Below are 27,420 nucleotides of genomic sequence, written 5' to 3'. Positions count from 1 at the left end.
CACCAGCAAAGTGAGAAGGCTGCCCTTACTCTGGTCACCATGGGATGACTGATGCTTGCTTCCTAAGCTGTGTGGGGCTAAGCAGACGTACAATTGAACAGGATTCCAGGAACCCACTGACTGAGACTCACCAAATAGAAGAACTTTACATTGGAACCATCCTCATATGCTTCACTGTTTAGGGAGTAAAGCACAGTAACAACCTTCTGCTGATTACATTCAAGCTGCTTTGGTTCAGGAACAATCTTCAGGAAGCTGTTGGTTCGGGAGTAAAAGCGTGAGACTAAGAAGCTGGCATCCGAGTACTGAGGCGTCAACCAGCTGGGAAGATAGCAGCTCTTAGGTCGAACATATGTGGCCTGAGATGACAAAAGAAAGTGAAGGGTCTTGGTATCATGACATCCGAAGACAGGTGTTACTGAGAATGGAGGCTTCTCAAGTCTCCAGAGTAGGGAGGAATCTCAGCTTGTGGCTGACATTTTAATGTGAAGTTATTGGAATCAAAATAATAACAGCACTCTGCTCTTTGTATACAAAACGTGACCATGAAAGATTGTGTAAATATTTCATTAGACTGATCGTGAATTGTGTTTTTTACTCCTTAATTGAAGCCACAGAACTGTCCTTCAGTTCTGTTTCTTCCAGCTTCATGTGAACACTGACAAATTGTTTAACTGCGAAATTCTGTTTAAGCAGCAGAAAATAAAGAGAAAGCATAGGATCTCCCCTATCTATGTGTGAAATGATCTGAGGAAGAAAGTCAAATCATCCTCATGAACTACTTCTTGTTTCCTAGAGGAAAATATTAGTTGTTAGCAAATTTATAACAATCGTTAATAGACTTTTAGCTTCTTATCCTCTTGAACAAGTATTCTCATATATTATTTAGTGAACAAGCAAATTATATAAAATAAGCTACATTTTAAATTTTCTTTAAAATATGTTCTATATACAAGTTATCTTTTAAGATATTCCTAATGTTTAACATTTCTGATGCCCAAATCCTCTGCGGGATGTCCAACGGTCTTCTGTTCTTTGATGTCTTACTTTTAGGTTGAACTCTGGGTCAAATATGTCTGAAGTGTCAATGGAAAATTGAGCTTCGCCATTCTCATCTGTAGTGTAATTTCCTATAAATTCATCATTCAGCTCCAGTTGCAACAACTTGTTCACCATAGGTACATTATTGGGACCCGAAAATTTAAGCTGTACAAGAAAAGAATAATTAATATGACTTAAAACACAAAATGTTTACATTTGTATAGAGAAATAGTTTTCTACTCATAAATGTGATCCCTTGTCATTTTCCTAAATTCAAACAGACAGAAAGATGCTCTATTAAATATATAGATACATAATATAAAGTATGGAAACAAGTGTAATGTTATTTATTTTGCTTCTTTCCATTAGGACATTTTCTAGCACCTCAGACATAGTAATGCTTAAAATATCTTATAAAAGTAGGAAAAAAGTGACCAGAAATTTTCAAAGGGCAATCTATGATCCAAGAAAATGAAATGGAAGCATGCATTCTTTAGTAAAACCTACAGTTCCAAAATAAGAAATCCCTCTTCTGTAGAAAGTATCCATGTTCTCAAAGTTTACAGTTCCCAGCAACTGAGTGATAAACACTGAGGTCTCCTCACCGATCTGCACACCTGTAAGGAATGATGAACACAGCAGAGTGGAACATGTCTAGCTAAGCTACCATCCACAGCAATATAAACGTGACCAGTTTGCCCAGTGTGAACAGCATCAAGATATTGATCAAGTATGCGTATATAGAGCACTTTACAATGGCATAATCACAATTCCTTTTTAAATAACAAGAAATAATTAGTAGTTACATCTGATTTTCCCACTCCAAATGAAATAATTTCTTTCTTCCTTCCTTCCTTTCTTCCCTTTCTTTTCTTTCCCCTTCCTTCCTTTCTTCTTTCCTTCCTTCCTTCCTTCCCTTTCTTTTCTTTCCCCTTCCTTCCTTTCTTCTTTCCTTCCTTCCTTCCTTCCTTCCTTCCTTCCTTCCTTTTCTCTTTCTTTTCCTTTCCTTTCTTTTCTTTTCTTTTCTTTTCTTTTCTTTTCTTTTCTTTTCTTTTCTTTTCTTTTGACTAAGTCTTGCTCTGTCACCCAGGCTGAAGGCTGAAGTGCAAATGGCGTGATCTCAGCTCACTGCAGTCTCTGCCTCCTGGGTTCAAGTGATTCTCTCCTGCCTCAGCCTCCCGAGTAGCTGGGATTACAGGCACTCGCCATCATGCTCGGCTAAGTTTTTGTATTTTTGTAGAGACGGGGTTTCACCACGCTGACCAGGCTGATTTTGAACTCCTGACCTCAAGTGATCCACCTGCCTCGGCCTCCCAAAGTGCTGGGATTACAGGTGTGAGCTACCACGCCCGGTCTCTTCTTTCATTCTTTTAACAGATACTTATTGAACACTCACTATGAGCAATCTTGTAAATTTTTCAGTAATAATTTTTGCACTTGCAACTATTCCCAGTTGTATTAAATTAGAAATAATCTGAATTTGTACTTAGTGCTAACGCAACAAGCTTCTCCCAGTAAGTTGCCATATATCCTCAGGTCATCCAAAAATACAGTCATTACCTGTTCCAAATTCTGTAACAATTACCGCAACGTGAAATGTCATGAATAATCCAGAACGGTAGAGTTGGAAGACTTTTGTATTTACAATTTGAGAAACACAACCATTTTCCAACTGAAAAATAAAGAGAAGGTATAATTAAAATGTTAGGGATCTAAGAGGGTTTTTTTAAGTGTCTTTTAAAAATAGGGTTTTTGCACAAATATATTAACAATCCCCATCCCATGCCATGGCTCTACCTCATAAACTTGTTGAAATGGCCAAAGAATTAAAGGAGGGGAAGGAGGAGCGAATATTTACATCAGCATTTTAAATAAGGTAAGGAGGTAATCTGTATTTTACAGATTTCAAGGAAATTCTCCTGGAAACATTGTAGATGGGAAAAGGTTAAAGGATGGAAAGGAAGCTGAATGGTATTGTGAAAGGAAAGTAAATCTCAGGACCCCCCAGCATCACTAAGTCAAAGGCAAAGGGCGAGCTGGGAACTCCTGGGCAAATCTGTCTCCCATTTTATTCCCAAATAAGGTAGCTACAAAGTTAAAAACTAGATTCCTCCCTCATGATTTTTCCCTAAAACACATTTCCCTAAAAGAGTTCTTTGGAAATTCACCCTGGCAATATAAATTCATAGTTTATCTTCACAGGCGTGGGACAAAGGACAGAAGTCAAAGTCATCTCTGCTTACCTGAGACAAATGCGTATCTGATTTATCCGATTGCTTCCTCTGCCCAATAGTTTACGTAAAAATGCAGATTTACTGAGCCAGACTAAGGCATAAGTGACAGTTCCTCTATCCTCCTTTCACATGTAAATTGTGTATTCAGTGAAAGGCTGATCAAAGACAAAGATCTACTCTCTCTCTCTCCTTTTTTTTTTTTTTTTTTTTTTTTTTTTGGAGATAGTCTTGCTCTGTCACTCGGGCTGAGGTGCAATAGCGCAATCTTGGCTCACTGCAACCTCTGCCTCCCAGGTTCAAGCGATTCTCCTGCATCAGTCTCCCAAGTAGCTAGCATTACAGGCACCTGCCACCATGCCCGGCTAATTTATTTATTTTTTAATTGTATTATTATTATTATTTTTGAGACAGAGTCTCGCTCTGTTGCCCAGGCTGGAGAGCAGTGGCGCGATCTCAGCTCACTGCAAGCTCCGCCTCCCGGGTTCACGCCATTCTCCTGCCTCAGCCCCGAGTAGCTGGGACTACAGGCGCCCGCCACCACGCCTGGCTAGTTTTTTGTATTTTTTAGTATAGACAGGGTTTCACTGTGTTAGCCAGGATGATCTCGATCTCCTGACCTCCTGATCCTTCCGTCTACGGCCTCCAAAGTGCTGGGATTACAGGCGTGAGCCACCGCGCCCGGCCCAATTTTTGTGTTTTTAGTAGAGGTGGGGTTTCTCCATGTTGGTCAGGCTGGTCTCGATCTCCTGACCTCACGTGATTCGCTCGCCTCGGCCTCCCAAAGTTCTGGGTTTACAACCGTGAACCACTGCACCTGGCCTCAAAGACTTATTCTTCATACAACTGTTGGTCTCTTATCTACCTATGACCTGGAAGCCCCCTTGCTTGGGATTGTCCTGCCTTTCCGGACCGAACCAAGGTACATCTTACACGTATTTGTTGATGTCTCACCTCTCCCTGAAATGCATAAAAGCAAGCTGTACCCCAACCACCTTGGGCACGTGTTGGTAGGACCTCTTGAGGCTGTCATGGGCACATCCTTAACCTTGGCAAAATAAGCTTTCTAAATTGATTGAAATCTGTCTCAGATACTTTTGGTTCACAGCGTTTTAAGAGGAAGAAATTATAATCATGGAGAAAGGCACATGGATGGAACAGAAGCACTCAGCAAATGTGTAACAACAAAACACTTTTTAAGGCAAATTGCTTATTTAAAATAACAAAAAAATCTATAGTTAATCTATCATCAGTAATGTCAATAATTAGAGAAATATAAATTTAGTTACATTTTACAACACAGTGTTTACTAATTCCAGATTTAAAATGTTATAAGGATATATCAGTTTATTTGATATTCAAAACTATCACATGAGCTAGGTACAGTTATTATCTTATTATATAGATGAATAAACTAAAATAGGTACATCATGTAACCGGTCCAAGACCTCACAGCTAAAAGATGGTGGAGCTAAGTAGCTGCTCTGGCTCCAGAGTATGTGCTTCTCAATTTTAAATTAACAGCTACGACATCAACAACAAAAGCAATTTTACTTTGTCTAATTATAATATAGTCAAAGTAAAATGAAAGAATAGAAAGTGACCAGAAGAACCTTAATTATTTTGAAAATAAGAGAAAAGCTTTTTTTCAGGAATCCTTGAATCAAAGAGAAAATATAAAGTAAACCATAAGAACCAAGATATTAGACTAATGAAAAAATGCTTTGCATCAAAATCAACGGTGTTCAGCTGTAGTTAAGAAGAAATGTAAAACATTGAATGTGCTTATTACTAAAAGAAACAGCTAACATATTTTTTAAACCCCCAAAAAATCAACTACAAATATTAAAAAAAAGAATTAATAAGATGAAAGAGAAAATAAATTATTTAGGAACACAAAATAATATAAGAAAGAAAATAGTAAAAATAAGAACCAATAAAATAGGTGAAACTTTTGTGGGCATGATTTAGAACAAAGAGTGAGAGAGAACAAAATCGGGAGATAGGTGCTAACACAACACAGCCCACATCTGGAAGAAAAATTCCCATTTTAGAACATCATTGGAAATGAACTTTATGTCTATTAAAAAATTGTAAACAATCTTAAGAGCATACTTAGCCACATGTACAACACAGGGGCCGGTGAGATTTTTTTTCTAAGACTGGAAACCCAGGAACGTAAGGAAGGTGGTATGTCAAAAATAGGACAAAGTAAATGAGTTGGATGTTTAAATAACAGGCTCGAAAAAAAAAATGCTTGGAGGATGGAAGGCAGTACTTACAATGAAAGTTTCCATTTCACATGAACAGAAAAACATAGGTAATTAAGAGTTCTCAGGCCGGGCGCGGTGGCTCAAGCCTGTAATCCCAGCACTTTGGGAGGCCGAGACGGGTGGATCACGAGGTCAGGAGATCGAGACCATCCTGGCTAACACGGTGAAACCCCGTCTCTACTAAAAAGTACAAAAAACTAGCTGGGCGCGGTGGCGGGCGCCTGTAGTCCCAGCTACTCGGGAGGCTGAGGCAGGAGAATGGCGGGAACCCGGGAGGCGGAGCTTGCAGTGAGCTGAGATCCGGCCACTGCACTCCAGCCTGGGCAGACAGAGTGAGACTCCGTCTCAAAAAAAAAAAAAAAAAAAAGAGTTCTCAAATCCAAATTGATAACAAAAATATGAAAAGTTGCTCAAACTAAATAGAAATTAGATAACACAAGTTAAAACAAGCTAAATTTGTGTCTATCAAAATGACAAAAACTTTTAAAAGTTCTAAATATATTGCTGAAAGTAATTTGGAAAATATAGTATTCTCATATATTTCTGACAGGAATTTGAATGCCTAAAAACTTTTAGGAGAGCAATATGCTAATAGTTATTAAAATTAAAACTATCTGTCTGTGAACATTATCTGTATTTCCTTTGACTCAGGAAACTCACTCTAAGAAATTTATTTCAAATAAATAAAACCTCTCATATACAAAGATAGTTCCACCAGACAGAATCTTTTTTTTTTGTTTGTTTGTTTTTGAGGCAGGTCTTGCTCTGTTGCCCAGGCTGGAGTATAGTGGTGCAAACACAATTTATTGCAGCCTTGACCTCCTGGGCTCCAGTGATTCTCTTGCCTCAGTCTCCCTGTAGCTGGGACCACAGAGGTACACCACTATGCCTGGCTCATTTTTGTAGAGAAGGGGCTCACTAAGTTGCCCAGGCTGGTTTTGATCTCCTGGAGTCAAATGATCCTCCCGCCTCAGCCTTCCGAAATGCTCAGATTAGAGGTGTGAGCCACTGCTCCTAGCCTCTACCAGATTATTTATTGATATGTTTTTCACATGGGGGAAAAAAATAAACCATTAGCTGAGGGAACACCCATCACTGTGTAAAACGGTTGACTGAACTCTATCAGAACCACCCAATGGAAGCATGTACTGCTGACGTGGAAAAATCCCACCCTACTTTTCTTTGCCTGCATTTCCTATATAAAGGTAGGATCCTGCTTGTGTTTGTCAATTATTGATATTTACCTAGAGGATGTTCACTAAATTTGATGAGTAACTTTAGGACAATTGGACTTAAAATATGAACGATGTGGCACACACAGGCTTCACTTCGGGGAGTCAAAAGACAGTTTGGAAGAGATAGGAAGAGTTGTTCACTTAAGGTTAGGATGCTGCAGATAGAGAGAGCAAATGATGACTTTGGATATGAACTGCAAGTCTAAAGTAATATAGTGGGGGTACTCTGAATTGCAGCTGATTGCAAATAAGCTGTTTCCATTAAAAAAAAAAATCCAGGTGGCATGGAGAGTAATATCACAGACTCACTTAAAAAATGATTAACAATTCTCCAAAGGAAAATCAGGGAGGCTACCTAGGCAGTATATAAAACAACAAAGCCCATGATATCTTTCGGATTCTAAAAATCCCATGAATCTAGAGGTGGATAACAATTTATGTGGCCTGTGGAATAAAAGACTACTTTAAGCCCTGTATTTTCTTCTCTTTCTTCACTTTATTTAGCTGCAAACTCCATGATCAATAAAATGAAAACAGTATTGTGAAGCCCCTCTTATAAATGAAATCAAAGAAAGAATAAGAATGAAAAATGAGTGAGAACTTTTGTTTTGGAGTAAAGATTGTGGTCTTTACCTGTGCAATAAATTGCTCACATATTTCATTGTCGTTTTTCTCACAATTGCTTGAAGAAAAATACTCCCTGCACACCCGGATTTGGGTTTTCCCTTGCACAGGTTGGCCAAAGGTGTACCTAATAGGGGAAGGTGAAGTTATGATTACAGACAACCAATACCATAGCCATATTTTATGATCTTCTTCAGAAATTATGTAGGAAGTCTCTAAACTATGAGTAACCCAGTCTAACCAAATTGAATTAGGAATTCTCACCTACTGGTGAGGCTTTAGGTTCCCCACAGAATTCAGGTTAAACTGGGCATTTGATCTCTTAGGAGGATTTGGCTGCTTTTTAAAAAATCGAATTCAGGGTAAGGCAGAATCTAAAATAATCTAAAGTCTCATTGAATATGATTTAATGCTTAAACTGAGTTTTTTAAAAATATATTTTAATCTGATAGAAACATCATAACATTATAGCACTTTCCCTTCTATCAGAAAAATATATATGTATATCAAACTTGGATGATTCAGGATCTTGAAATATTTCCACATCAGTATTTTAAGCATGAGTTTTTATTTATCACTCAATAAATATAAAGGCTGTGGGGCTTGGCATGAACTGGTTATGCTTTGACCAAAAATATAATACCTTATGGGGTGGGTTTGAGTATCTCATTTTCTCCTAAAACACAAAACTACAACACAAGATTTGTAAAGGTTCAGCCAAAGGCAAATCTAGTTAATTGGAGTTTTTCGTTTTGTTAATAGATAACAAGTGTAAAACTAGCATATAATAAAAGTGAATATTATTTTCACAGATTAGAATACTTTTTTCTAATTGTTGGACACTGATATATATCATTTATTTTTCCCAGTGACCCTGATTTGTAAAATGAGGTCAAGTAACTTACTTCTCCACATTGTAATTGATGAAACTAAAATTCGGACTCAGATCTGCCTCCCTCCGTGGCCTGTGCCCTTTTCTTTCCACTCACTTTTTTCTCTTTCTATTTAAACATTCCTAACACTTCTGAGATTCTGGGTCAATTCACATCAATAAACTCATGTGTCAGGTTTCATGATTATATAAAGGCCAGACTTAGATCTGGCCACACGTATTTCTTCTTATTTCTGAACATTTCTTCTTATTTCTACTTAATGTCTTTTATTTATAAAATAAAACTCTTACTGCAGTGTTATCTGTAAGCTAACATATGCCCATAAGACAGGTAGCTTAAATGTTTAAAACAGGACAGAATAAACATTCTCCCTTTGTTTGTGATTTGAAAAGCTTTCTGTGAATGCTAATGCAGTGTGTTAAAATCTCTTTGCCTATAGGTAAATTTTCTTCCCTCTCAAAAGCCTAAGTCATCTCTGAGATGGTTTGCTAAACTAATCCAATTTTTTCTTGTTTTCTCTAGCCCTTCTAAGCTAAATCCCAGAAAGGACTAAAGAAACACAGACACAGTATCATACAATTTGAGATGAACCAATTTGGTGTGAACCTTCTAGAAGCAGTGCTCTCACAATCTGCCCAGAAATAACTTTGTAGCAAGCACAGCTGCAGTCTAGCTGCCTGGCCTCTTGGCAGGGTATTATTATTGCTGATACTGATTTACTCCTTAATGTGACTCTATCCAGAATACAATATTAAAGAAATTTCAAGAAATCAGGTTTGCAAGTTTTTTCCAAAGGCCAGGCTTGAGAAACATTTTTTTCTCTCCCAATGTGTTGTAGTTTTTTTTAGTATACTATTGTGCAGATAAATAAATGAGATGTTAATGCCGTTGAAAGCTCTGGCTTTGTGTATGGCCTTTCTAGCGAAACCAGTTTAGGACTCTGGATTTCTTCCAGCTTATATTTAACACCTCATCATTTTCAACATCAACGATCTACACTCTCTCATCTATTACGTATATTAAATTCTGGTATTTTCAACTACTCTTCATTAAAACCCAGAAAAAAAATTTATAATCGTTTCCTAAAGTCAAAACAAGATTTGAAATGCTGCTGAAAACTGATTTCCAAGATTCAAGATTCTCTGGGGCATCAAAGGCATCTTAAGAACCACCCTTGCACGTTCATTAGACAGCCCTTTAACCAATGTATCTTTAATAGACTGCTGAAAATACTCAAAGGCAAGTAATCTTCACCTCATAAGTTAAATAAAGTGTTTAACAAATATGACAAATATTAATATTGTTAACCGTTTTTATAAAGTATATGACAGTTATTGATTAGGAGAGTAGTTTTGAAACTGAGCAACCTAGGTCTAAATCCTAGTTCTGCCATCAACAAGCTCCATTACTGTTGGTAAGTTATTTTAATTCTCTGTATCTTATTATCTTTCTTCATAAAATAGAGATGACAATAGCTCCTATCTCATAGCACTGTGGTAATAATATACGCAAAGCTTAAAAACTAGTTGACATTCAAAAATGTTAGCTGTTTTGTTTGTGTGTTTGTTTGTTTGTTTTTTCTGAGACGGCGTTTCACTCAGTTGCCCAGGCTGGAGTGAGGCGGCACGATCTCGGCTCACTGCAACCTCCGCCTCCTGGGTGCAAGCAATTCTCCTGCCTCAGCCTCCCGAGTAGCTGGGATTACAGGCGCCTGCCATCACGCCCATCTAATTTTTTGTATTTTTAGTAGAGATGGGGTTTCACTATGTTGGCCAGGCTGGTCTCGAACTCCTGACCTCGGGTGATCCCCCCCACCTTGGCCTCCCAAAGTGCTGGAATTACAGGCGTGAGCCACCGTGCCTGGCCAATTGTTTATAAATTATTATTAGAAATTTGAGAAAAGGCATTAAAAAAGGGGAAAAAATTAAAAATAATTTTCCAAAAACAAAATACAAATTTCTGAAATCATGTATTTTTTTACATTAAGATAATTCAAATAATTCAGATTAAATTGATATGATGCCTTATCTTCACTTTGCCATTTCAATAGCTCATATTCTTATTTTAATGAAAATATGCCATGATAGTGAAGATTCAATGAGACAATGTCATACCAGCTGCTAGAATTCTACATTGGCACAACATGTTTAGTGAGGAGTATGGCAATCAGAAGACTAAAAGAATGTTACAGATTTTGTCTTGGTAATTCCTTTTCTGGAAATCTTTCTTAAGAATTTTTAATTCAAAAGCTACCTATTATATGTTATACACAAAGACATATACTGCAAAATTATTAATTACCAGGAAAACAAAATGAAACAGGCAACATATTATATAATAAAATAATTAAATTTGATACAGTCACATATAAATATGTTTGTGCAACAGAAAATTGGAATTAATGAAAAGATTGGCATAATATGAAGACATGTTTTCTTATTATAATAAATAGAAAAGTATGATTGCAGTCATGGAAAATATTCATTAAAATTAGAGGAAACTTACAATGTTAGTGACATTACAATGTTAATGGCAGTTGGTCAAATTAATAATAGGTAATGTCTTGTATTTTCCTCTATATTTTTTCAAATATTCTATAATGAGGATTCATTGCTTCTCTAATGACATTAATGTAAGCATATAAATAATTAAAGTTTCATGGTTAATCTCACATCTCATTCTCTCTGAGCTTTGTTTTCTTGTGAAGGTAAATCCCCTGAATAAATACTTACTTAGCACAAACATCCACTTGGAATTCATCATCTGAAATAGTTACTATTTGTGGTGCACTGACCGTAACTTCAAACTTGGGCAACACTGGAAACAAAGAGAAATATACTTTAGCCTGCACAATCACAGGAAATTGCAGTCTTATAGCTTACTATGATTCCTTGTACCCTCCATCTGTACGAGCTATGTATCATTTGCCCCAAATTGTGTGGCACCATTCTACATGGTGGTGTCTCACTAATGATTAATTCTTCCTCTTTCTTTTCTTTTCCCTATCCTCAGAATTTCACATTTTGTTTCTTTTTGCTTGTTTGGGATGGAGTCTCACTCTGTTGCCCAGGCTGGAGTGCAGTGGTGCAATCTCGGCTCACTGCAACCTCTGCCTACAGGGTTCAAGCCATTCTCATTCTCCTGCCTCAGCCTCTTGAGTAGCTGGGATTACAGGCATGCATGACCATGCTAGGCTAATTTTTATATTTTTAGTAGAGACTGGATTTCATCATGTTGGCCAGGCTGGTCCCGAACTCCTGACCTCATGATCCACCCGCCTCAGTCTCTCAAAGTGCTGGGATTACAGGCGTGAGCCACCATACCCAGCCTCACATTTTGTTTCTATTGCAATCCTTAGATCTCTCCTAGAAGACTGTGGGGATTCTAGGAAAAAATGTGTATTTTTCTAGGGGGAAAAAGAAGGCAGGAATCAGAATAAGGATACTGGGGAAGGAATGAGGAGCAGCAAAGTACTGATGACGAAGCCAACCAGGTCAAGGAAGGGAGATCAGGGAGATAAGGAAAATCAGATCAAGCTTCACCTACTCCTGCCTAAGTGTAACATAAATGTTGTTTTGTTCCATCCTTTAAACCCTTCATCTACATAGGACAACTACAAATAGCAACTGGTTACCATATCTTTTAACAGCAAATTGGTGTGTCACTGTCTTCCCTGAGTTTTTTTTCACAACAATCCAGTAATCTCCAAATATTGGTTCCGAAATCAATTGGAATGAGAGTTGGGTAATATTTCGGAAAGAAGTCACATTTTGCCATTGAAAAATTCGATTGTTTTGAGGATCCTAGAAAATAATGAAAAAAAAAAAAACAATCAGAGTTTGCATGAGAGCATTACCCTTTGCTGAGATATTTTGGATCGTTTCTATAGTTGTTGGAAGTAAAGAAAATGTGATCATTTTATTGCACTAATTATCTCAAATTGTAGAAGCAGCATAACTTCCTCAATGCATTCAATTCCAATCTTAACGTATATCTCACTTAAACCCAAAATGGCTAACAGTTCCATAGTTAAAGTTCCATAGTTAAAGAATTAGAAACTTATTTTGCTTGCTTCAGAGTGGTGCTGTCCAAAGCGATGAACTCACACCAAAAGGGTCACAAAGAAACACATGCTAATAAATGCTTATAAAAATTGCCACGGGTTTTTATTTAGTCTCTACATAAGTTGGTCATGAATTGCACACTTTGCATGCAAGAGCTGCTAAGTGGAAGTTGTATGACAAGAGAGGATTGATGATGCCAATATAAATAAATTTATTAACTTATTAATAAATTCTAGAAACAATGTATATTTTCTAGGGGGAAAAAGAAAATAAATTTATTGATAACATTCAGCTGTGATTAAAGAAATCCTGACTAAAAAGATCTCCATAAAAAGACAAAAATGTACTTCACTACTCACTACAATTTTTTTTTCTTTCCTCTACTGTAAAGTCTAAAAAGCTAGAGGCCAGGCACAGTGGTTCATATCTATGTTCCCAGCAGTTTGGGAGGCTGAGGTTGGAGGATTGCTTGAGCCCAGGAGTACATGACCAGCCCGGGCAACAAAGTGAGAACATGTCTCTACAAAAAAATTAAAAATTAAAAATTAGTAAAGCATGGTGGCTATTTTTGTTTTCCTGTGTAGCTCTGGTCCCAGCTATACAACAGGTTGAGGCAGGAGGATTGCTTGAGCTCAGGAAATTGAGACCGCAGTGAGCCGTGTCCACATCATTGCACTCCATTCTACACAACAGAGCAAGACCTTGACTCAAAACAAAACAAAACAAATCTTAAGGCTGAATTAATATCTCAGACTTCCTTTCAGTTAGAGTTGTACAAGTGACAAAATGTTGGTTGATTAAGTGTAAGAGGAAGTCACTGGTTAGAAATTCTCTCTAAAAGAATCAGGCCTAGTTGGCAATACATTGAGGGTAGCAGAGAGGTTAAGCAGAAAAAGCCTGGATCCTTGGCAGCACTGTGTTGTTGCTAAGTGTCTACACTCAGACTTACTGGTTTGTGAAAACAAAGAATCTTTACTCGTTTAAGTCAACTTTAGTTAAGCTTTCTGTTACTTTCAATGGAATGCAATGTTAGCTGAATCAGGATGTGATGGAAATACTATTTATAGATTACTGATAATGCAGACAACATGAAAATGACTGACATGATAATTTTTCTACTATAAGGATGAGCTTAGTGTAGGATACACCTCTGTAACAAAGTCAAAGCCATCTAAATTATACAAAGACTATTTGATGCACATATTTACATACATAATTGCTAGTGCTGAGCCTGGATCTCAGTGTACCCATCTTCAGACATAGCTAGCAATACTGTTGCACATTGTGTGTAACAGATTAAAATACATATGTTGGAGTTGGTTGATACAATTTTTTACTGATAAGCATACGACTTCAAATAAGTTTGAAGACCCCGCTATTCTAGAGACTAGAACAGTTAGGAAGAGCCTCCCTTAATTATTTTCTGAAAACAGAGTCAGTTTTATAATAATATCACCTTCTAGCATATTTCAGAATTTTTAGATGTTTGTGTTTTCTATTTCCTTAAAACAAGAAGTGGCTAAATTAAGATTGAGAATGGCCAGCAGCCAAAATTAAGCAATTTCAGGCAAGGACATCGCTTAGAAAAATCTCAATGCTTTATTCTCCATAAAAACCAAGATAATGCATTTGCCACACGGCTTACACCAAAAGCAGCAGTACTTGATTTAGACCTTCATCTGATGCCTTACATTGTGTATGCACATAAAGGCTTTCACTTCCCCTTATTTTAGTCATCTTAATTTCTAATTATGAATTATAAAAACCAAAACAAATCACCTTTATCTAAATATTTTAAAAGAATGAATGTAAAAAGCAGGTATCTTACCTGAACTGTGATTAAAGGATACTGAAAGAGGAAAAAACAATACAGATTAATACTGTAATAGCACATTATTTTTTGCCAAATATTGCATTGCAAAGCTCTAAATATGTCTTAATTTAAGTATCAAAACCTAGGCTTTACTTCCCCGGAGGGCAACGTTTCTATGGCTAAAGATGCCAAGAAAATCACAAATGCGAAATAAATCCCAAACATCTTCTGGGAAGGAGAAAGCAGGTTCCATACAACCTATGTTTACTTTACATAATGAAAAGGCCTAAAAAATATACATCAACTCACCACAAATGAAAGTTTTCCATTTAAATGTGAGGTTAGCATTGAAGCTATACCCATAAAGTACCCTACGTTGGAGCCTCATTTCCACACATGTGGAAAGCTTCCTGAAGAAGGTTTATGTAGCAATGGATTTGTCTAATTGTACCACTAGAAATTATTGAACTCACCAAATCTTCAACAGCCTTGAACTTGGTATCCAGGGTCACAATGCGAAACTGAACTAAAAGAGATAGAGAGAGAGAGAGAGCGGGGGATCATTTTTTGTTGTTATTGTTATTTTCCTTCCAGGTATGATTGCTTGTAAACAGAGAAATTAATTGCCTTGCAATCATGGAATACTACGCTCCCTTCTCCCCTGGCTCTGACTTGACTCTTTCAGATTGGGGTTTCATTGGGAAAGATCTCTTATTGCACGTTGATAATTCCTCTCTTCAGGATGCTCTGCTGTGACCAAGGCTGACACTAGCAGCTACTACTGCTGGGAACTTTTGCCCTTATAGCCCATAGAGAGATCTTCAGCATTGGTGACAGAATTAGTCACAGAAGGATAAATGTGAAATACATACGGCAGGAGATAAACATAATTTTCCTGAAAAAATGTATTGATGCTAGCAAACATTAATTTTAGCAGAATTCTAGAAAAACTATCTTAGCCAACTTTGTATACATAATTTTCATCATAGCATTTTAGTGAGTCCAAAAGAGAAAATATAATTTAGCAAAAATCTCACTATAAGAATTCTGAGTTTAGTTCTATTTATTTTCAATAAATGATATATAATAATAACCAGAATTAAACGTAGAGATGCTTTCTTCCAACTCTTTAATTTTACGAATGAGAAAACTAAGTCCTAAATAACAGAATTTACTTTGCAAAAGCCAATTATTTACTAACAGATCCAAGACCAAAACTAAACCCTCTGAATCTTGATTTGGTGTTCTTTCTGCTACCTTCTACTTACAACAACAATAAAGAAACTAGAAGGGCTTTACCTAGGTTATCAGATTCATTATTACTTCTACTAGTATGAATAATAGTGATAATAATATTAGTTAGGGGTCTTTACTGAATGTTAGGCACTATTTTACATTGACTATCTTATTTTACTCTAACAATATTTCTACAAGTGAAACACTTTTATTTCCATTTTGCAGGTGAAATAACTGAGCCTTAAATAGAGAATTAATTATCTTGCCCAATCGGTAAGTTATGGAGCAAAGATTCAAACCAAACAATTGTCCTCCAAATCCTACAGTTGTAGCCATTACATTATATAGGCCTATCGCTAGAATTTGTAAACACTGAAAATGGTATTGAAAATTTTATGAAGCAAAGCATTCAATTACTGATGTTGGAGGGTACTCTTTCATAACTGACCCAGGCAACCAATAAGAATTCCAGAAATTCACAATTCCATGATGTTAAGAATCAATTTAAGAGTAAAATTCAAGTTTGAATTGCTCTTAATTTGGTGAATGCATTTCTGAAGCCAATGATACTAAGGAAACACAAATATTTACTTACCATTCTCTCCTGATTTATAGATGGGTTTATCTGTCTGTATAAAGGTTGCCTTCTCCTCTGAAATGACTGCTACAGATCTTCTCTCAGAGATTTGATGAGTATCTCCCTTAGCCAGCAAGGTAATAAAAGCCAACTGTTCAGATGACTTCTGAGAGACCTTTTTATGTGGAAGAGCAGAGAATGAAGAAATTATTTTTGGATGTTAAGATGGTGAACAATGTCTTAATTTGGTTTCTTACAATAAGAGAGACTTGTAAACCTACGTTTTCCTAATGAGAGACAGTGATTCCCTGTTATAATTCCTTTATTTAGCGTGAGGACACTTTCTAAGAAACTTTTTTCTTATATCTTCTTGCCTTTTGTTTATGGTTTTTGTTGCCCTGAGTCCCAACCCTTCTCTTCTTTGCTTACATTCTCTTTCCTCAAATTGTGGAACAATTTTACTATCTAAAAAAAGTTTTTACTGTTACCTCATTACATCTTTTTATGATAGAAGTATGGCAGTATTTCCCAAGTTTTGTTGCATGTGAAAATTTTCTTTATTTCTTGACTTCCAGGTATTATCCAATTTTCTTTCCCACCTTTTACAATTCATCCCCAACCAAGATTTGTTACCACTCTAAAAATAATTTTTAAAAAATAATTTCATCTTTCCATCTGAAGTCCTGAAATGTCAAATTCAATGCCTGACCTTGAAATCTGCACAAGCATAGAAGTTATCTTCTTCCACAAACTGGTCAAAAATAGTGGTATTGGATCCATCATATTCTAAGACGACACTCAAGGATACAGATTCATTAAGTTTTAAGAGGTGGAGACAAGCTTTTCCTGCAGAATCACTCTGAATCACAGATGAGACCCATAGGATATATTGCCTATGCAAAGAAAGTAACTGACACTGTAAACACATGTAGGAGAAATGGAGAACATCCACAGAAAGCATCTTTACCTTACTGAAATATCCCTGAAATATGTACCTTTTTCACAGATGGTATTACAGTAAACTTAGGCACAGAGAAGTATCTTAAGAAAAAGAGGTCAATTGTCTTTATATTTGCTCAAAATTTATAGAACAAACAAACCAGCACTCAGTCTCAGAAGGTGAAATGGTAAAAATGTAATTTACATTTTAACATGAAACATATTTCATGAGGTCATTTTGTTAGTACTTTGCTATACATAGTGCAATATTTCCTTACGGTTCTGAAGCCACAGCAGCAGTAAAATGAAGCAAAAAGGTGCTCAGGAGAAAAGTAGCCACCATTTTATCCAGATGCCTGAGTAATAAAGATTTCAAGAGAAATTTTCTCACAGTCCCTTTCTCACTCTCATTAGAAATTAGCTACCTCAACTCTCCACTTTCCTTACTTCCTTCTGCTCTACCTCTCTCTGTATATTGTTGCTTTTATAGTCATACACAATGGAAGACCAATTACTTTTTGGAGCAAGTACCATGGAATCCACCAATCACATTTAGATCACCTCTCCTGTTACTTCTCCGAAAGGTGTCACTTTATATGCAACTTCCTGCTTAAGTTCACTGGACCCTGCTCTGTTTTTAGAATCAGCAGCACAAGTTGTACAGGAAGAAAGAGAAGAACAAAGAAAATAGTTGTGTGACAGGGGTTCATTAGTTTATTTCAGCATCACACTCACAGGGTTGACCGCAGTATCAAAAGCATTACTACCTAGGAATTAGCAGTTAGAAGAAAAATACCTCTCCAAAGAGCTGTTACCACACCAATTCCCAAAACATAAATTTTCCAGGCTTCTGAGAGAAGTAGCATTACTGGTTTTGCCAAAACATTAATACAAACCAAACAGATATTCAACAAAAGCTTATTTTACAGATAATTGAAACTGTTAAGTTACTCTTTTATAATTTCATAATACAAAATTCAGCATTAAAAATGTTGATCTGTGTTTAACATTTAATGTGACTATCTTAGTGAGGTCTTCTTACAATGTTCAATGTCCTTTTCTACCCTCAATATAATGAGAAAAAAATGAAAGAAAAGGTGAAGCACACACACACACACACACACACACATTTCTTGGCCAAAAAAAAAAAAGAAAAAATAAATTCTTTACCATTATTTTGATTGCAAAACATTTTTTATAAAGCACATGAACCATACCAAGGAAACTAGGAAACCCTTGATAACATCTTTAGTGTGTTAATTCTCCCATTTGTATTGTCTTTCCCTTTTTTTTTCTTAAAAACATTCCTCTCACTTTAAGTATTGATGGAGTTAATGCATATGGCTTAAAGAAGGTTACATTGGGTAAGAAAAGACAGAAACTGGATTTGATCTTTTGGAAATAGGCCTGAAACAGCAAACACAAAGTAAAGAACAACAAAACCAATTAGAACCTAAAAATTGAGGAGCTGTGATGGCACTAACATGCAGGTAACCATGAAGTCTGGGGAAGGTGAGAACAGGGGCTCCTTGTTGACCATATTTCATGTTCTAACACAGAATTGTAGTCATAAAAATTCTGACCATCTTATTCTCTCAGTAGAGTTGAGACATTGCTCTCTTACGCATCCCCACTTAGGATTTTGTTTATGTGTGCCTTTTCTCTAACCTGCATAGGACCCCAACTCTCTGAAAATCTCTGTTACCGAAGTCAGTCTTCAATTGCCGGCCAGCCCTGCCAGCAATTGGAATATTTTCTTTTTTTCTTTCCATTGCAATATCAAATTGTTAGTCTTCATTTTTGACCAAATCCTTTGCTCTGATAGCACATTAGATTATTATTAGATCCACTCTTCACACTCCTCTCTACATGCTTATTAAGTAAAGTGAGTCACTAGCTTCCAAAACAACTAAAACTCACCAGCATTCAAGACAAATAGAACAACAAGGTAAATTGTTTATAAATCAAAGCAACCAATTCTTCATCCCTAAGGCTGGTAAGTCTAAAGTAATAAAATTTCTCTAAAGTATTTTTATTTTTCAAATGTAAAATTTTTATGCTAAATAAATGAGTTTATTGATCTTAAATTTAATACGGCAATTTACTGCTAACAGAAATATAGGAAAAAAATAAGATAAAATGTTATTTTAATTATCTTGGGATAAATAATTATCTTGGGACCTAGCATGTTTTCATGATAGCTCTCTCTTCAAATATAGAATACTCCTAAATAATTTTACCCGATTAACATGGTCTTCAGGTTAATGGACTCTTATCTCAGAAAATTCAGATATGGTTCCAAGAGTATCTATTGAGTGCTTCTTATGTATCAGCAATAATGCTAGGCTCTAGGGATAACAAGATGAATAAGAAGATTCTCTAAAAAAAATTTACCCCTTATTAGAGAAGGTAAGAAAGGAAGAAAAAACAGCAAGGAGGAAGGAAGGAAAGAAAGAGGGAAGGAAGAGAGGAAAGGAGAGAAGTAGGACAGGAGGGGAAGGAATAAAGGGAGAGTGAGGATGAAGGAAGGGAGGAAATACGGAAGTGGAGCATTTGCTGAGTATTTAATATGTAGCAGTCTGTGTGCCATGTGCTGGTATTTATAGTATCTCATTTAATCGTCAGAAAACACAATTTGGAATTTATTTACCCTCACTTTAGAGACAAGAAAAATACAGTATCAGAAAAAGTCGTTGATTTCCATAGGGTCACCCAGACATAAGTGGCTGGGAAAAATTTCTTTTAACAAACATAGATTAAACAAGATCAAAGGACATCTTCAAATACAAGAATATAAAAAGACATGAATTGATGTGCTATGTCTTTATATAGTAGGTTTCTGCTGAGCAAAGAGGTATGGAAAACAGATACTACATCATCATCACTTGACAGATTCAATACTATTTAGGTTATTGGTGTTCACTTCTGTAGTAATACCTCTATTTACTCATTTATTTAGTTTGTTTTACTGAATACCTACTATCTGCCAGCATTATGGTAGATGGCGGGCATGAAAAGGTGAAGGTAAGTTGTTGGAGTTATCCTATCAGGAAATACAGAGGTTAATTAATTGCACAGTTAATTATCTCGTTATAATCATGATAAGTGTTACAGAGGAGACAATTATAAAGTGTCATGGGAATGCCTGTTGAGAAGGACTAAGTATTAGACCTCATCCTGGTGACAAACAGATGAATAAGACCATTTCTTTCCCAAGAATAGTTCACCATCCACTCAGTGGGATGTGTAATTATACATTGCAATGTCAAGTGATACTAAGAATAATCTACAATTGGAACTATGAGCAGTGCTTTATAGAATCTCATTAAAATTATAAATTAGAAAGTTGGAAAGAAATTAATAAGGAGATAATATTAGAATTGGAAATATTAACTTGATTAGAAATTTTCTAGGTAGAGTAGAAACTGAAGAAATGGTTACTGAAGTAATATCTTTAAAGAACATTGTAGAATTATAATCAAATATTGTGTGTTTTGAAAATAATAGCAGTTTCAGTTTTGCTGAAGAAAAGAGTGTGGTATGAAGTAACATTCATTCAGTGAGCCTATTGGAAGAGTTGTGGTTACCTTGTGAAAGGTCTTTTACTTGTGCTTAGGAGTTTGAATGTTATAGTGAAGAACAGTGGATATTATTCTTATACTCCACAGAGAACAAAAAGAGTGAGAGTAGAATAATGGTAGGAAAACCACATAAGCATATGCTTATGGGCATGGTGGCTTATGCCTGTAATCCCAGCACTTTGGGAGGCTGAGGTGGGCAGATTGCTTGAGCTAGGAGTCTGAGACCAGCCTGGGCAACATGGCAAAAACCCAATACTGCCAAAAAAAAAAAAAAAAATTAGCCAGGTGTGGTGCATGAGCCTATAGTCTCAGCTACTCAGAAGGCTGAGGTGGGAGGATCGCTTGAGCCCAGGGTGTCAAGGCTGCGGTAGCACCATGATAGTGTCACCGCACTCCAGCCTGGGTAACAGAGTGAGAACCTGTCTCAAAAAAATGAATGAATAAATAAATAAATAAAGTAAAAACATTAAAAAATAGAATTTGCTGCAGGGCTCAGTGGCTCATATCTATAATCCCAGCACTTTAGGAGGCTGAGGTTGTAATCACCCAGTGGGTTCACCTTGCCCGCTGCCTGGACAAAGCTGCTTTATCAAGACAGGGGGATTGAAATGGAGAAAGTAATTCAGGCACAGCCAGTTGTGTGGGAGACCGAACTTTTATTATGACTCAAATCAGTCTCCCTGAGCATTTGAGGATCTGAGTTTTTAAAGATAATTTGGTGGGTAGGGATTTGGGAAGTGGGAAGTGCTGATTGGTCAGGTTGGAGATGGAATCATAGGCGGTGGAAGTTGGAACCACAGGGGGTTGAAGTGAGGTTTTCTTTCTGTCTTCTGTTCTTGGGTGGGAAGGTAGAACTGGTTGAGCCGGATTATTGGTCTGTGTGGTGTCAACTGATCCATCGAGTGCAGGGTCTGCAAAATATCCCAAGCACTGATCCTAGGTTTTACAATAATGATGTCATCCCCAGGAGCAATTTAGGGAGGTTCAGACTCTTGGAGCCAGAGGCTGAATGTCTCTAAACTGTGATTTCTAATCTCATAGTTAATTTGTTAGTCCTGGAAAGGCAGACTGGTTCCTGGCCAGAAGGAGGTCTTTTCAGGAAAGGGCTGTTATTAATTTTGTTTCAGAGTCAAACCATGAACTGAATTCCTTCCCAAGGTTAGTTCAGTCTATGCCCAGGAATAAACAAGGACATCTTAAAAGTTAGAAGCAAGATGGAGTCAGTTAGTTTTGATTTCTTTCACTGTCACAGTTTCCTCAGTTACAATTTTGCAAAGGCAGTTTCAGCCTCTCCCTTTGGGTTTCATAGCATCATATTCTTAAGGTGTAGGCTATGAAGATGGGAAAAGACTGTCCATTACTCTGGCTTCCTCCTGCTGACAGGGGGCATAGTGCGGGAGGCAGTTGACCCTAAGGTGTGAGGAGTGGAACTGCATTGCTGCTGTCTGAGCTGTCTGAGTACTCATGCAGGCCAGGCTGGGATTCCAAGGCTTTTATGACAAATGTGATAGTACTTTTATTTATTGTTTTAGTGCAGCATTTAAACAGACAGTGTACTATAAGGTAAATAACGAGTTTTAGGATAAAGAGTGCAATTTCCAGTTTTAAAAGTAAAGATTTGAAAGCATTAGTTTGGGGACTTAAAATCCATAAAAAATTTATGATTTAGTCTAAATTGAAGAAAAATAAAAATAAAAACTCAAAAACAACTAGCAAAAACTATATTTTTGGAATATAATTTTTCTCTCTCCAGTCCTTATTTATTTTAAAAACAAATCATGATACGACTGATTTGTTTGCAAAATAAGCTTTAATTTTATTATAAATGGACTGATTATTTGTATAAAGCACAGCAAGAATAACTTTTTTTTTACATAGATATTTTTAAGTTGACTTTGATGAAGCTCTGTTCCACAGGAATCTTTTTAAAGCCAAGCCCAGCCGTGGGTTTGTACTCTCAAATATCTGTGAGTTGGGAAAATTCCTCTCCTCTCAACATCCCTAGATGACTTGGGGCTTCTGGTCCTGTCAGAAAGTGACAATTTTTACTTACCACAGGTGAGAAACGCAGTACAGGGACTGTGTGGGCAAAGTATGAGGCAAGTTTTACCAATAGTTTTTATTGGCTTTATAAGTCAGGTTTAATTCCTTAAAGGAAAGCATGCCATTCCAGGTAAAGCCTTGGTAAAATAACCAGTTTTTCCAATTGTGCCCTGTTACAAAAGAAAACAGATTCTGATTGCACTTATGCAAATACCTATATTGCCATAAATTAAGAATACTTTCAAATAGTTTTTAAATTCTGGAGAAATCAGGTAGCGATAAACACATGTGCTCCAAATTTTGTTCATAGGAGTATATGTTACTCAATTGCTACAATCTGTAATAGCTTAAAAGAAGTTTCCTTGACTCTGAAAAACAAAGCAAAGGATCAGCAGCATTTTAAGCAAAGTTAAAAAGATTAAACTTTTATTAATTTAGTTCATGCAGTTAACTTCTGTTTGATATTCATGAACACTTCAACTCTCCATGAGGGTTCTAAAAGCTTTTTCCTTTATCTTAATGTCATAATCTCCAAAGTTATTAGAAACTTGCGTTCAAGAGCACCTGTCAAAGTTTTATAGCTGATTATAAAACCATCTTCTCAAGAGGACTAAAAGAAGACAACAATTGACTGTGGATGACAAAAACGTTTTCATCAAAACAGTTAAAGATACAATTGACAAGGAAATTTGTTACTTCTTCAGAACACAGTAATTCAAAACAACAATTATAATTATTATTGATGACATATACTGAAGCATATCAGAATTACAGGAATTTTATGCAATTTTGCAATACATGCTAATAACAAATTTATATGAATATAACCTAAAGAAAGTTAAACACCATTTTATATTTGACAATGTTTCCTGCATGATTTTAATACATTAAATCAGTCAAATATGTCTTTTGGACTTCAGGGTACTTAACTTTTTTCTTTATTTTAACTTAGAGCTTGATTTTGAAAGGTTTCTTAAGTACCAAAGGTTTAAAATACTGTATATTACAAAATAGAATCTTAAGTTACCAGAAGTCATTCATTTAGCCAAAATGTTAACTTACAAATTTTGAAAAAGGAAAAGCCATTATTCTTATAGGAGACTCAGCTTTCCAAACAAGACTCAATGAAGATAGCATGACACCAACTGAGTGTCTCCTTTCTCTCAGGAGATTTCAGTGGGAGGATTGTTTAGGTCTAGGAGTTCAAGACCAGCTTGGGCAACATAACAAAAACTTGTCTCTACTAAAGTTACAAAAAGTTAGCTGAGCATGGTGGTACAGTGCCTGTACTCCCAGCTACTCAGCAAACTGAGGCAAGAGAATCCCTTGAACCCAGGAGATCAAGGCTGCAGTGAGCCATGATCATGCCACTATACTCCAACCTGGGAAATAGAGTGAGATACTGACTTAAAAACAAAAATTTGCTCAAAGATTATCCTAGCTTACAGAGGTAAGTCCTTTACAAAGGCAACATCTCTTCAAAAGACATATTTTCATTCCAATTCTCAGAACTTCGGGTTGTTTGGTATGGGGTTGATGGTATGGGGTTGAAGAAGAGGGAGAGGGTGGGTTGCCACCAATGGTGAATGGTGTTCAAGTTAGACGAGACAGGAAAGACAAAACAAATATGTAAATGAAGTGATGATTAAAGTTTGATATATATTAAGTATGAGGTACTGTTGTACAACAAAGAGGTGATATCAAGTTGAGGGTTGAAATAAATTCACACTCTGGAAAAGAGAGATTTAGCTACAGATTTGGGAATTATTGTGATATATAGATAATATTTAATATTAAGGACATTGATAAAATTACACAGGGAAACCATTTATAATGGGAAAGAAGCTAGCCAATTATAGGAAAGACTGGTGAAGATCTGACTACTCTGCTACTTGAGCTGAATGATATCTACACGCATGGGGCAATGTTAGTTAATTTCCTTAGTGCCACTGAGTTGAATGTAAGACAATGCCTTGAAAAGTTGCTTTGAAATTATATTCTTTACAAATTTTTAAACAACATAAAACCATTTTGTTGATTTCCCTGGCTGCACAATTAGTCATAGTACATTTTAAGCATCAAAAATATAGAATCTATTTCAGTTCTTGAGAACATCTTGAACTCCTGGTTCACCTTTATGACGTGTTTTCACCAACACTACAAATAAAAGTATTGTCCAAGTCCAGTAATGTGTAGGCAGTTATTTATGCTGGAATACAAATAAAACTGTTCCATTCTTGATATTGCAATCCATTGAAAGGGAAATCACTTTTTCCTCATAAAGAAATAAACTGCTTGACAAGTGAAATGGTTCCTCTTGAGGTCAGATGTTTATCTCTAGCATCAAAGATTGATTGTCATAGTTGCCAAGAAGTTTCTAGTTACAACACCCACCTGTGGATGAGTGATCAAAAAAGTAATGGGGGAGAGGCAAGTGGATAGTGAAGAACCAGGCATGTATGATGTGACTGGGTTTGCAGAGTCATATTTTTTCAGCTCTGCAAATTTCAACAGTGTCAAAGATATAATTTTATCCAAGGTCATTTAGGATCAGTTTTTATCGTTTCATTTGCCTAAGAGTCTTCTAATCCTGAATGATATCACACTACCCAAGCAAACAGACTGTCAGACATGTAAATAAACAGACAAATGTCAAACAGAGTCTTACTAAATGCTACCACCATTATGATAGTTGAAACATCTTTAATTATTTTTTTGTGTTAATGAAATGCAACCTTTATCAGTTATATATATTGAGGTTACATAAGATTGGATTCAGGGGGAAATGGTTTCACTGTTAATAAATGCTTAAGAACCACTGATAATTAAACACGAGAACTCTGGACTTGAAAAATGAAGACTTTGTTTCATACCCATAATGCACCAGTGCCTAGCTCAGTGACCTTGAGCAAATTACTTAAAAGTTTTGGTCTTCCGTTTAAATCTACGACACAAGAGAGAATTGTGTTAGCATTTTTTTTTTTAAATCAGGAAAATAAATAAAAATAATGTATATGAGTCATACCGTTTGAATTTATGTCCATGCCCCTTGCTGGGGGATGGATTTCTCCTTTGCTGTTCTCATGATAGTGAGTGAGTTCTCATGAGACCTGGTTGTTTAAAAGTGTATAGCACCTTCCTCTTTGCTCTCTTCCTCCTTTGGGCATGTAAGACATGCCTGCTTCCCTTTCCCCTTCCACCATGACTGTAAGTTTCTCTTAGGCCTCCCCAGCCTTAGAACCATGAGTCAATTAATCCTCTTTTCTTTATAAATTAACCAGTCACAGGTATGTCTTTATAGCCATGTGAGAATGGACTATTACAATGAGGATTAAAAATCTCAGGAGATATCTGAATATTTAAAAAGAAGCTGTTTGGTGCAAAAAAACAAACAAACAAACAAAAACTCTAGTAGGTGACAAATGTGGAAAAATGATCTTTTTCTCAGATTCATCTTAACTCATTCATCTCATTTCATTTGTCTCATCTCATCTCAGCTACATAACACTCCCTTGTACTTTCTTTACTTTAGCTAGTGACCCTACTTATCATGATGCTCAGAAAAATATAAAGGCCAGTATAGAAAATTCATAAATACCCAAAGGCACCATTGTAAGGTGTATTCTATGCCTACTCTTGAAGACTTTGAGGTTGACTTTCACTAGATGTGGAACATACTTGATGAGATTCTCACACCCTGAACTTGCCTGATCTCATCAGACATCTTTAATCCTACAACTCTTTTCTTTACTAGAGAACATAGTAAAAGCTGGAGGTGGTGTATAGATGAGGTGGTGGAAGAATGCCAAATAATGATTTAAAAACATAGCATTTATAATTATGAAATTCACTACTAAAACCACTCTCTCTCTGAAAATTTTGCTACCTTACTTGGAGAAACATGGCCTTAGCAAAACAGCTGTGATAATATTATGCATTCAATGTGGAGACTTATTCATTGACTCAAGAAATATTTATCAGTATGTATTTTAGGTGTTGCGACTGAATAGAAACTAAGAAAATGATATATGATTTCTTTTCCTCAAGCATATAATGATATGCTTAGTGAGAAAAACACACAAAAAAACCCATTCCAGCTCATGTAAGACAATAGAGAAACAGACAATTTAGGAAATCCACCTTGAGGAGGGTAGGATTAAACGTGGTTCCACAAAAGGGGTGCCACTTGAAAATCTTCCCACTTCAGCCTCTTGAGCAGCTTGATCCACAAGAATGCACCATCATGCCTGGCTAACCTTGGTATTTTTTTTTTTTTTTTTTTTTTTAGAGACAGGGTTCTTCCATCTTGCCCAAGCTGGTCTCAAATTCCTGGCCCAAGCAATCCTTTTGCGTTGGCTTCCCAAAGTGCTGGGATTACACATGTGAGCCACCATGCCTGGACTACATTTATTTTTATCTAAAAATCAGAGACCTTAATCTGATGTTGTATTTCATAACCAGGACTTTAACTCAAATAAGCTAGATAAATCAGCAGTAAAGAAAACACAGAAGTTGGATTATGAAACTGTAGAGCCACAGAAAAATTTGAATTTAGATACTGGATGTTAGTTAGGCTTGAAAATAAGATATTTTTTCTTTCCTCCTTATAATAAAAGGAGAGAAAACTTAGCTAACCTTGCATTCTGGGTTCCTCTGAACTGGTGGAACTCTTCCTCCTTCAATCATTAATTCCTGGAATGATAAAACCAATTAAAATAGCACTTCTTTGAAGAAAAGGAGAGGGACTGGGAAGTCGTATCTTTATTTTCTTTGTATCTTTTTTCCCTTTCTTGCTATAAAGAAACAGTAAAATAAAGTAAACCAACGTTAGCTAAGTAGGTCTGACCTAGTGCACTGTAATTCTGGGCAA

At 36.3% G+C, this 27,420-nt stretch overlaps 1 protein-coding gene across 1 annotated transcript in view; it reads right to left on the bottom strand.

The window, feature by feature from the left end:
- Window positions 1-17,392, bottom strand: part of LOC722305 (ovostatin homolog 2) — a 47,723-nt gene extending 30,331 nt beyond the window's left edge. Inside the window, exons 1-12 of the mRNA XM_015151050.3 lie at window positions 17,205-17,392; window positions 16,697-16,880; window positions 16,006-16,162; window positions 14,648-14,700; window positions 14,190-14,210; window positions 11,932-12,100; window positions 11,030-11,114; window positions 7,414-7,531; window positions 2,602-2,713; window positions 1,549-1,658; window positions 1,048-1,206; window positions 132-359 (exon numbers count right to left, since the gene is read on the bottom strand). Coding sequence (XP_015006536.3) covers window positions 132-359; window positions 1,048-1,206; window positions 1,549-1,658; window positions 2,602-2,713; window positions 7,414-7,531; window positions 11,030-11,114; window positions 11,932-12,100; window positions 14,190-14,210; window positions 14,648-14,700; window positions 16,006-16,162; window positions 16,697-16,880; window positions 17,205-17,269 — 1,461 coding nt within the window. The 5' untranslated portion in view covers window positions 17,270-17,392. The remainder of the gene's footprint in view (window positions 1-131; window positions 360-1,047; window positions 1,207-1,548; window positions 1,659-2,601; window positions 2,714-7,413; window positions 7,532-11,029; window positions 11,115-11,931; window positions 12,101-14,189; window positions 14,211-14,647; window positions 14,701-16,005; window positions 16,163-16,696; window positions 16,881-17,204) is intronic.
- Between the last annotated feature and the right edge of the window lie 10,028 nt (window positions 17,393-27,420).

The sequence above is a fragment of the Macaca mulatta genome, chromosome 11 (genome assembly GCF_049350105.2).
Source record: "Macaca mulatta isolate MMU2019108-1 chromosome 11, T2T-MMU8v2.0, whole genome shotgun sequence".
In the NCBI taxonomy this organism is placed as follows: Eukaryota; Metazoa; Chordata; class Mammalia; order Primates; family Cercopithecidae; genus Macaca; species Macaca mulatta.
This window is presented reverse-complemented; position numbering and strand designations above follow the sequence as displayed.